Here is a 12,243-nt window from a genome sequence, read left to right on the forward strand (position 1 = left end):
AATCGGTTTCAAGGGAAACATCTGGGCTCTCTCACCATGGGTTACTTAGGAATCCCATTGTTCCCTTGCTCTTTTTTTGTCATAGCATACACTTATTTAATGACAGGGTCTCATAGATACCCCGCTGTTTCTATGCTTAACCAACCCCTTGATTCTCTCGTAAATCGAATGTATTAGGCCTATGCTATTCTAATGAAACTCAGAACCTTTGGCTTTTACTGTTCAGTTCAAAAGTGGCTGAAAGTAATAACCCCGTATTCATTTGATGATACATTAAACAGAACACAATAATTCAGGGCAGACATATACATGGGTCCTCCCTCAACACTTTCGATGGGTTGTTGAATCCATGCCCTGTCTGTTCCCCACTGTCTGTTCCGAATTAACTCACATGGAAACGTTTGTGAAAGAGAGGAAGAGGAAGTTGTTGTGAGAGGAGGTTCCAATCCCACACAGAGCTGCAGCCAACCCAGTGAAGAGCGGCGATCAGCTCGAGCAGCAGCTCGTCATCAACCGGTTCACACGCGCTCGGCGATGCCCAAGCGCCCGAAACGACTTGCCCGCGCGCCTTACGGGAACCTTATGTTGAAGACGTATACAATGAAGAAGCTCTAAATGTGACTAACAGATTTAAAGTAGAGACGCCGTACTTGTTTTTTCTTTTTAAGTTGGCTAGACTATGGTTGTTTAGCTTGTGTTCGCACAACATGGAGTATTGGAGGCAATGCGCGCTCTGGCTTATCAGTTGCAAAGTGCTCCCGGTGAACCACCGAGTGACGGCGGACACCGCTCAGGTCTTTGACCTGGCCCAGACCCTTCGGGACGGGGTCTTGCTCTGCCAACTTCTGAACAACCTGAAACCGCAAACTATCAACCTGAAGGAAATCAACCTAAGACCGCAAATGTCACAGGTAGGTCATAGGGGTGTTGTTTCCTCTTCAGATGCTTAACACACACTTATCGAATTCCCCTGTTTCATTAAATCACATGCTATACAAAATAACAACGCTGGGTTCAGTTCACTTCAGGACTCAATGAGGCTCAGAAAAATAAATAAATTGAAAAATGAACAGGATTAGGGGTTCGGGATGAGAAAGAGATTATTGTTTCTGTTAGACTATGTTTTATTTATCCTACAATATTGTGGCATAGTATACCACAAGCATGCGTTTCCCTTGTCGACCTCAAGAAATAAACATTCCCATCTGAAGACTGAGGAATAGAGGCTAGGTCAGGAAAAAAAAAGCAGCCTACGACAAAAATCTTGGTTGGGTGGGGTTGGTTTCATTTTTATGTCATGGCTCATACAGTGGCAATGACAAGAGTATAGGGGCTGCTTTTCTGAAATCCTTCTGTGATTCCTGAGGGAATGGTCCAAGGGAAGACCAGAATTCCTTTCTTGGCCACAGGAGAGACTGATATTATCTGGACTTTGATCCACCCATAGTTGGACAAACTAATGCTATTTGGTCAGCAGTTGATGTCTAGCTTTGCCTATATAACTGGTGTTTTTTCACAAACTAGTATTTCAAATGGTGGATGGGTTTAATGACAAATAAACATAGGATCAAATCAGTGAAGGCTATATTGAAAATGTGCTTTGTGAAACATCATGAACCTTTTTGTTGACTTGTTTGTTCAGGAAGACAACAGACAAATTGAATAGAGGAATACTTCAACAAAAACAATCGGATACATATAAATACAGTACATGCAGTGAAAAAACAACCTCACATTTCGACATTCCCAAATTTAGTCATTGAAATACATTTAATATTTTATATATTAAGGCTGTCCGTTACTATTCTCAGAGTGTGTTGCTCCACATGACGTCGGGCCTCAGTACATCTGTCTGCTGAAGAGGGGGGAAACCCATCACTCTGGAGAACAATCAGTGACCGGGGCCTGCAGCTGTAGGCCGTCTTGGTATAGCTGGGACCCTCATGTGTGTCAGTGGGTCTGGAGGCTTTTAAAAGGCCCTTTGCATTGTCTCCCTCTGAGGCCTCTGAGATCTTTCAAATGGAAATGCGAGCATAAGGATAATGGGCCGGGGAACGGTGTATATTATAGTGCTGCATGGTGCAGCGTACTGTGGATAAGTCTCTCTCTCTCTCTCTCTCTCTCTCTCTCTCTCTCTCTCTCTCTCTCTCTCTCTCTCTCTCTCTCTCTCTCTCTCTCTCTCTTTTAAAATGCTCTATATTTATCCCTGGATGTGCCTCTGATCCAAGACTGCAGTGTACAGCAGGGCACAGAGCTCATGTCAAAATATTGTCTTATGAATAAATATGGGGAAAGAAAGTAAGAAAATACAAAGTACTCTAATTCATCACAGGATTTTAGTATTATAACATATGAGGTGTTTTTTTCAATTTAACTGGAGTTTATTTCTTTTATCAGCTTTAGATGGATCCAATTATGATAAACGTATGAAAAACAGTATAAATCATAATGAAAAACACAAACACACAATCAGCAAGCATCCAGACCCATTGAAATGTAGGAGTCAGTCTACAAACCGACCAATAAAGTCATTGCTCCTTTTGTAATAAATCATGGTTAAACCACACACTGACAACCCTATATTAAGTCTGCTTTAAGTCGCTAAAAATCAACACCGCTATACATCATGAATTAAACCAATTTTTTTTAAACTATTTTTATTGGTCCAGAATATAATCATAATCAGTTCCTGAAACTTTTTCAATTTTTGCTTTGTAAATGGACTTAAAAAGATTAGAGGATACACACTATGTATATACAATACAGAAATGTCAAATGAGACACATATACATACAAAATGTTGATAATACAAAAAATATATACCCCACTCCCTTCCTGCAAAAATCCTAACGTAAACAAAAAACCTAGCCCTTCATGTTAAAATACAGAATAAGTACTGCTAGTGTTACAGATTAATATTGAGTAGTCAGAGGAGCAAGATTAAAGGAAAATAATAAAAACAACCATACCCAACAGCCTGCTGGAGGAACCCCCTGGAACTGCATGTTCTCTGTGTGGTCTAAGGGGGACTTTTTATGATTTACTGGAATAAAGAACATACCTGGTACGGCAAATTTCTCTCTATGGTCAAAGAGAGGTTGCAATTTTTTAAAGGCATGACAAATGCAAATCCTGGACTCAATAGTCAGAACAACAAACTAAATTACCTGGGGTGTTAATTAAATTGTTTTGACATTCGTTGCATTCATATACACATCTCATTAAATCTGTTTCATATTGGGATACACTCTTTTGTTGGGTAAATTATTCATGCTGTCAAATAATAAAAAAATATGATTTGATGGAGAGTTGATGATAGAGGGATGTTAAAAATAAGTATTTCATGAGTGAGTCAAAAAGTAGTTAACAAGATGCATCTTGCTGAAGGATGCTTACAGGTAGGCTGTAGACATTGGGACCTCAACCTTTCAACCTGGGAGTCAAGTACCCTAGCAACCATAGCCAATAAACTGTGCTGATGGATCTCACATATTATGCTCAACCAATATCATATTTCCCAAGCTGTCTTACTGTAGTAACTACTCCAAAATTCGGAAACAATCGCCATCTTCATCCATTGCTGTCGTCATCATTATCCTCATCGTCGTCATCATCATCATCATCTTCATCATCATCATCATCATCATCATCATCATAATCATCGTCATCATCATTATCCATTTACTCACAGAGGGAATAAGCGTCCAAGGGGTTGTCAGAGTAATAGCAGGCGTCTCCTCGATGTGCAACCATGATAAGCTGAGATGCATACTCAGGAATCTTGCTACAGCTCATTTCATTTTTTTCCCCCATTTCCTTTTTCTTCTTCGCTTCCATTTTGACACATTAAGAAGCATTTCAAAATACATTTTTGTGAAGTTCAAATTATACTAAGACTCTTCATATATCCAAGAACAAAGGAGACAGAATCTTTAGCGATAGGTTCCCTACAACACAAGTTTATTTTTTTAATATTTACATGGACAAGGTGGCAAACTACACATAGAATGTGGTGGTGGCTGTACTGGCCCTTCGTGTGCGACAGGAAACAAAAACATGAGAAATGAATGTACACGTTAACATTTCAGAGCTCCGTTACAAAACACCAAAACCATGACAATTCTTGCTCAAGGGCAGTCCATACCCTAAAAACAGAAATCCCATGCTGTTCCTTTAATCTTTAATAATTCTAACCAACATGTGAAGCTCAACAGCTTTGCCGCAAAGCAAAGAATCCTGAGAACTAAAACACTAATCTTTGATCAGCTTGTTATGTTCACCAGAGCGGTTGCTTCAAACTAAACAGACGGGAAATCAAATGAGATACTGCTGCAGCCATTATCTATACTTGTAGTTGGGGAATATTGGTAACATTGATTGACGTTGATATTAGTCAGTAATTTGTCGATATTCTGTTTTACATAAAAGTAAAATCTAAGAAATAACCCCATCCTTGTATTGTTATAACAGACCACATAACAGAACGTTTACCACCACTGAATGGGAATATTTATACGCGCAGTTGTTGTCTCTTGCAGTTCATGTGTTTGAAGAACATCCGAACCTTCCTGACATCGTGCTGTGAGGCATTCGGGATGAAGAAATGTGACCTGTTTGAGGCTTTTGACCTCTTCGACGTGCGGGACTTTGGAAAGGTGGGCTCCATTTCGTTTTGAAATCCCAATCAAAAGCTACAATCACACATTTGAGGATTCTATTGTAGTCGTCATTTTTTTTTTTCATGACGGCATATTTGCTGAATTTATCTTATTATGTGGCATTGCTAAAGCTTGTAGCTCAGGAATTTTCATCCTAATTAGCAGTAGAAAAAAACGTTTTGAAGGCTTATCAGTATGTTTCCTAACACTAATGCTACAACTATACCTATCTATATACCAATGTACTAATAACTAACCATTTATAATATCAGCATGATATTTGGACATATAATTTGTGTCTGCTTGAGGTTATGTAATGTTGTCTCTTTCTCAGTGGTTGATTTCAATGCATCTGAAAAGTGAGTCTGTCTACGTTAAATGTGAATACACAGTTTTCCCTAATTTCATTAATAGTCTATTATAATCCAGCCCAAAATTATTAGGTTAAAAATTGAGTAAAAAAACCTGTGTTTGTGTGTGTGTGTGTGTGTGTGTGTGTGTGTGTGTGTGTGTGTGTGTGTGTGTGTGTGTGTGTGTGTGTTTGTGTGTGTGTGCTGTGTGTGCTGTGTGTGCTGTGTGTGTGTGTGTGTGTGTCTTTGTGTGTGTGAGTATGAGTATGAGTATGCGTATGCGTATGAGTGTGAGTGTGTGTGTGTGCAGGGCCGGCCCTGACCAATTTGGGGCCCTAGGTACGATTTTTGCTGGCGCCCCCTACCCCTGTGGATCGCACAGTAAATTCGACTACCAATGTTCATACACTCAGAGAAGCTGCAAAGCTTTGTCTTTGAGACTCTTTTATTTTAGATAGAAAATTAAACACACAAAAAACGTATTACAAACCAAGTAACAAGCAATGAATCATAAATACAATATAAATAAGGTATGCACAAAATACTGCAGACATTAGAACGTTTAATAATAAAAAAAAATTGCAAAACAAGTGACAATGAATCATGCATACAATAAGGTATGCCCAAAATACTTCATATAAATGCATGATGTTTACTAAAGGCATTCATAAGCAAAATAATAATAATAATAATAATAATAATAATAATACATAGGTTTTATATAGCGCTTTTCTTGGTACCCAAAGACGCTTTACAAAAACACAAAACAAAAAGGATACCAATGGACAGTACAGAACATACATGCATACATACAAATACTACAAAACAACAATACAGAGAAAGATAGGACAATAAGAAAGAGAGAGGGTGAAAAAAGATTTGTCAGGTGTTGTAAGTGATGTTGAAGAGATGTGTTTTGAGATGACTTTTGAAAGACTGCAGTGAATCAGAGTTACGGATGGCCAGGGGGATGGGGTTCCAGAGGGTAGGGGCGGCAATGGCAAAGGCTCTGTCCCCTATGGTGCGGTATTTGGTCCTGGTGATGGGGATGAGGGTGTTGGCAACAGTGGAGCGTGTTGGGTGTGGGTCAATGGGGTGTTGGAGGAGATCTGTCAGGCATGAGGGGGCAAGGTTGTTTAGGGCTTTGTAGGTGGTGAGAAGGATCTTTAAATGTATGCGTTGTTTTACCGGAAGCCAGGGAAGTTGACGGATTAATAGATATGAGTTCAGATTTTAATTATTGTAAATATAATTAAATGTAGTATGGTTATCTAGTTTGGTTCTCAAGCGCTCAAGTGAAGTGAAAAAAAATATAACATTATTATATGAAAGATATGGGAAATGTAAAGATATGCAAACCACAAACTATCATCCAAATCAGCTTGAAAATAAACACTGCAGTTCCCGCCCCCCCACTGCAGGGGGGGGCGGGACACGGAAACTAGGGTGCTCTTTTATTTTACATGTTATGTTATTTTGTCTAATATTTATTTCGACATAACTACTGATACTAAGTAATCTAAACATTGAAGTTAAAGTTAGATGAATACAGTATGCAAAAAATAAATTAAAATAAATATATATAAAAAGAAAAAATGGCGCCTCCTGCGGATGGATGCGCCCTTAGCATTCGCCTATACTGCCTATGTGTGTGTGTGTGTGTGTCAGGTTTGTGTGTGTGAGTATGAGTGTGTGTTTGTGTGTGAGTGTGTGTTTGTGTGTCTGCGTGGCCGTTCTGCCAGAAAGCGCAGTGTACAAGTGTGAAACACTCCAGTGTTTGTTAGCCAGTGGTTTTGCCTTGTGTTGTAATGTAAACTATTAAAGGACTGGTAACATGCATGTTTTCTTTCATGTTTGCTTTCCATGGTTAGCAGGTCAGTAGGTCTATACGGTTGATCTCTGTTGTGGCTTACTTCTGGCTGGATTCTCCCTGGCTGTTCAAAGAGCCTGCTTTGGCTTAGTTACTGCTGCCAGCAAGCACACTTAATGACTAGCCTGCATGCCATATTTCCTTAGCTCACTGAATTCCCTGAACTACTATTTCCCGACCAGATTAAGAGCTTGTTTTAGGGCACGTATGTGCCATCTCTGGAAAGAAGCTACAGTAGATAGTTTACGGCAATTCAGGACATATATTTTCAATTATAATATTATCTGTTTGGATATATTTGGAAAATATAATAAGTGTGTTATCCATCTATTTTACCTAAAGGGTATTTTTTCTGTCAATAATCATCAAGGAGTAAATATGAATTCATTTTAAATATAAAGTATCTCTTGGTGGCCAAAAGTACAACTTTCCCACCTGTTTTAAACAAACCAACCCTAGTAAATAGTCATCTGAATTCAAACCATGCAGGCCAGACCAGAAAGGTCTTCCCCTTGGTTTATAGACAAAACCACAAAAGCGGCACTCTGGTCTGGGTTATGGTTCCCCCGACCTCTACTCTCCCACAGCTGCCGTCTTTCTGTTCATTGTGCATCCTAAAGAAGCTTGCGGCTAAGCCGGCCTGCTGATAATCCCAACAGAGAAGTTGCATGGCTGCAGTCCCCAAGCAAAGCGGGTCTTCTGTTACTGTGTAATCTCTGCCATGGCCCCCATGAGGAGTCCACCATTAAACATTCAAACTCTGAGAGGGAGACCATGGCACAACCATGATTACTACTTGTTAACATACTGCGCAGCGGCAGGTTCGGCTTGGGGTATTTCAACATGGACGCCGTCCAGGGAGTGGTGTTTTGTGTAGCCTTGAAAAAAATATAAAAAAATGCTCAATCTTGGGTCCGGAAACACAAGAGACCATGTCAAATCTCAGCCAAGTCTAATCTGGTGGAGTTGGGTTGTGCCAAATTGGGGGCTGTATCCACACGGTGGTAATCCACTGCACATGTAGTGACAGAATCTCTCCTCTACAATCCACTGCTAGGTCGCCATAGGCCCTCGCCAAACAGTAAGAAGAGTACAGTGAGAAGTGACACGATGTTGAAAGCCCCTCAGGTTTCTCAGTGTTTCTCAGCTCTGGGTTGAGCTTGTGGTTGTCCTTCTTGCTCAACCCTCGCTTTGAAGGACTTATCACCAAAAAAAGTGTGATAACAGGTTTCAGTGCTAACTTTTTTTCAGCTTTCATACGACAAGCAGAAAGTAGTACAGAATATGAACATTGTAACGTTAAGTCCAGACACCGATCCACGGTTCTCTCAAATAAACTATTATGTCCTTCTTAGGGGATAGAAAGAGGAAAAGTGAAAACTTTCGAGAAGTTATAACCATAAAAAAAACTAGTGTGGGGAAGCTTCCACGCATCCTCGTTCAGATATAAAAACAAACAAAGATTAAACATATGTATTTATTCAAAGCTCATATTCTAACCACATGAGTGTTGTACATTGCGAACACTAATGTCAAGCGGGCGGGCCTAACCACTGCCCTCAGAGAGACAGGAAGCTAGTGGTGATTAGGGGAACACAGAGACGCTAAGATCATGCTAACAAAAAAAAGCCAAACCTCATCTGGCCAAGCTACCCTCGCACCTGATCTACGCTTCAATGATAACATTAATCTTCAAATCATCCCCTTCCATCTCTTTCTAAGCGCCACGTCAACGTGTCTCTCTAAGGATACATGTCCTATGTTTACATACTTCATGCTGCTGCTCTTTACTTGCTTATAGTCCCCATTGACATAGTCTCTCACACGCACACACACACACACACACACACACACACACACACACACACACACACACACACACACACACACACACACACACACACACACACACACACACACACACATTGGATGAAAGCTATTATAGCCCTTTTAAAGCCAGTCTTCATCAGTCCAACAACTCTGTTTGCAAAAAGAGTATCTGATCTATTGGGGGCGGAGCCTGGTTAAACCACAGCTGTGTAAGAGACTGCAGCATAATTTCTGTCTTATCTATTACTTTTACTTTTTGCGGACATCGAAAAAAAAAATAATGTCTATGAATTCAAGGCATAAACACCATGTACTCTGTATATTTGGTGAGCAGAATCTGTGCTTAATGTTAAGTTGGCATAGTTGAATGATAATTTGAATGATAGAATATGAAATATACTTCTTTCCACAGTACGTCGTTTCATTTGGGTTTGACCCATGGTCGGAAGTATTTTGGGAACCATATAGGGCAAGATAATATATATAATAATTGGTATTTTGGCTCCTTTCAGCATTGTCTGGGTTTGTAATCGATTCGACACCAAGGACCTTAAGGACCCTTTTATATAAATAAACCGAACACATCAATCCATAGCACATAACACCTTCCTCCACATGTTCCCCAGGTGATGGACTCCCTCTCCAAGATCTCTTACACAACGATCGCACAGCAAGGTGGATTTAAGTAAGTCTTTTCAACATGGTATACTAATCCATCATTGTATGGTCACCTGAGCACCAGGAGCAGACAGTAGCTACCAGTGTTGTAGTATTGGACTTGAGCCCTGATGACTCAGACTCGAACACTAATCACTCAGACTTGGAATTGGACTTGAACCTTGACAGCATGTGGACTCTGAGTTTATTACGTTGAATTGCAACATGTGGTTTTATTGGCGTTCAGCTGGGCTTGTGGTTAGACGTCAGTATGCCCAAAGACTTCATAAACACCACTCAAAGTTGTGACAGCGGTGGCATTTTGGCTTATGTAGAAATGCCAATTTCGGATGGCAATCTTGGTGACCTGTACTCAAGATTTTATGACTCAAAACTGGAAGCCACTTTCCCCTAGTTAAAAATGTGGTTGCACTGCGTAAACACCATCTCCATGGAAACCTTGACATCGTGCCTAGTTTACTTCTGCCCCACACCTTTAGCTGGAAGTTATTATTTCCTGATTGATTTATTCCTTTTGTGCACCACACACAATCTTTTTAATGCTTTGCTGCCCTACAACGTTATTCACAACTTTATTTATTTCAAAAATAACTCTGCCCTAAAGTTCAGTCTTTGTTTTAGTCTTTTAGTCAGATTCATATTGGGTTCATCTTGGGTTTAGTTGATTGACAGCAAAAATCGACCAACCATAAGCATTCAGACAAATCCGTTCTGCCTTCATGTGTACTACTATACTGGGTCTAGTGAGGAGGAGGAACACTGATATCAGAATGCATTGTGTTCTCCAGACCCTTCCCCACAGAGGTGAGCCTCAACGAAGAGGACATCTACAACAACTTGGAGGATCTGCTTGAGTATGTTCATGGGTTAATTTAAACTGAAAGCCATGTACATGTATGTATGTATGTATGTATGTATGTATGTATGTATGTATGTATGTATGTATGTATGTATGTATGTATGTATGTATGTAAGTATTGCATGCATGTATGCATGTAAGTATTTCTTTATGTTTATGTTTATCACAGTTATACTGCAGTTATAGACGATAATAAATAATCAATTATGCCTAATTACATGGTGGTTGATTTAAACATTCATTGATTTGAAATAAATGAATGATTCATTTCAGGATGTTTTTGCGAATTCTAATGCTTTTTGCGTGTGTGTTTCCATGTGTGTGTGTATGGTAGTGAGAACACCCCTGAGGATGAGGAAGAGCAGTATGCAGCTGTCTACAGGCTAGAGGAAGACTACGATGGCGGAGACATCTACGAAGATCTCATGAGGACCGAACAGCAAGCGCCCATGGTACCACACACACACACACACACACACACACACACACACACACACACACACACACACACACACACACACACACACACACACACACACACACACACACACACACACACACACACTGTTTATATACAGTAACAATTGTTGTGCTTGTTGGTCCAGCAACAGCCCCAGCAGCCGGAGCAGGATGTTAGGAGCTGCTGTCTGTCGGAGATCAAACAGACAGAGGAGAAATACACTGAGACCCTGGAGTCAATAGAAAAGGTAAGATACCTCATTCATCTCTGCTTTCTATACACATGTTTACATCTAGTTGGAGATACTTCTATGATTTTCAGGAATTTCCGCGCTAACACTTTGCACGCAATTGTTATATAGTTGCAAAAGTGTTTATTAAAGGGGCAGTGAAAACCAAATCGTTTTATTTATTTTTTTTAACTCATTGTGGTTGAATTCGAGAAGAAACAGGGGGCTCACTGAGTTGACTGCAAGAACTCCTCAAAAAAAATAATTTTCTAAAGCAAACATACATTATTCTTCGCTTCATATTTACCTACAACAACTATAATGCATGAATTCAATGCAAACAGAAAATCTAAGTAAAAAAAAAGTTTGTTTACGCTAACAGTGTTTTGGGGGGAAAAGTGACAGCAACCAAAAACAAAAGATGTTTCTGCCACTTCCCTGCAGTATTTCCTGAACCCCCTCAAGAAATTCTTCTCAGCGGCAGAAATCGACAAGGTTTTCCTGAATATCCCAGTAGGTGTCCTCTACGGTTTCGTTCTTCCTCTCCTCTCTAAATGTCACGTTAAGAAGCTACGTTCCTATGGTCACTGACGGGTGTCTTCCTCAAAAGGACCTGGTGAAAGTTCATAAGAGCCTGATGGTCGACGTGCAAGACTCCATTCTGAATAGGAACTCTTTAAACCTCTACCAGATCTTTATCACCTACAAGGAGAGGTAAACACACAGTCCCCCATTCTTCCGTTTTTCGAGGAAGGGAAGTGCACCTTCCTGACCCAGGAACAGGAAGAGAACTCAATGCAAAAAATAATAAAATATGTTTTATTTTTTAACAAAGATACATCCTTAAAAATGCAGTGGTTTGAATGACATGTTCATTATCTTTAATAGTCATTTGTGGACAGTTTGGAGGACCTTCAATTTAATTCTGTGATTCACTTATAGATGTAGATGGTTCAGAATGAGCACGTTGAGAGGGACCTTGAACTCATCATTGAATACAATCTTCTCTGTCTATGCTTCCCTGTGGACAGATTACTGATCTACGGAATCTACTGCAGTCAGGTGGAGATTGCCATTGCCGTGCTGGACCTCATCTGCAAGGAGAAAGAGGACGTCCGTCTCAAGCTAGAGGTCTATCTGAACGTTGTTTACAACATGCGTAAAAATACACAATATTTGTATGGGAATACAACAGTATACAACAGCAAATACTCACTTACAACCAAACTGTGCTTAACATGAATATTGTAGCACTCTCTAGTGGTTACTTTTGTGAACTGCATCACAGATGTGCTCTGGCATAGGACAC

General features: G+C 40.0%; 1 protein-coding gene across 2 annotated transcripts in view; it reads left to right on the top strand.

The window, feature by feature from the left end:
- The first annotated feature begins 459 nt into the window (after window positions 1-459).
- The window catches only part of LOC115548546 (guanine nucleotide exchange factor VAV3), a 52,425-nt gene continuing 40,641 nt past the window's right edge, over window positions 460-12,243 (top strand). For both annotated transcript variants that reach the window (XM_030363273.1, XM_030363274.1), the window contains exons 1-9: window positions 460-911; window positions 4,539-4,655; window positions 9,335-9,393; window positions 10,175-10,240; window positions 10,580-10,697; window positions 10,851-10,952; window positions 11,379-11,447; window positions 11,545-11,648; window positions 11,966-12,065. In XM_030363273.1, the coding sequence (XP_030219133.1) occupies window positions 708-911; window positions 4,539-4,655; window positions 9,335-9,393; window positions 10,175-10,240; window positions 10,580-10,697; window positions 10,851-10,952; window positions 11,379-11,447; window positions 11,545-11,648; window positions 11,966-12,065 (939 nt within the window). In that variant the 5' untranslated portion in view covers window positions 460-707. The remainder of the gene's footprint in view (window positions 912-4,538; window positions 4,656-9,334; window positions 9,394-10,174; window positions 10,241-10,579; window positions 10,698-10,850; window positions 10,953-11,378; window positions 11,448-11,544; window positions 11,649-11,965; window positions 12,066-12,243) is intronic.

This window comes from Gadus morhua, chromosome 8 (assembly GCF_902167405.1).
Source record: "Gadus morhua chromosome 8, gadMor3.0, whole genome shotgun sequence".
Taxonomy (NCBI): domain Eukaryota; kingdom Metazoa; phylum Chordata; class Actinopteri; order Gadiformes; family Gadidae; genus Gadus; species Gadus morhua.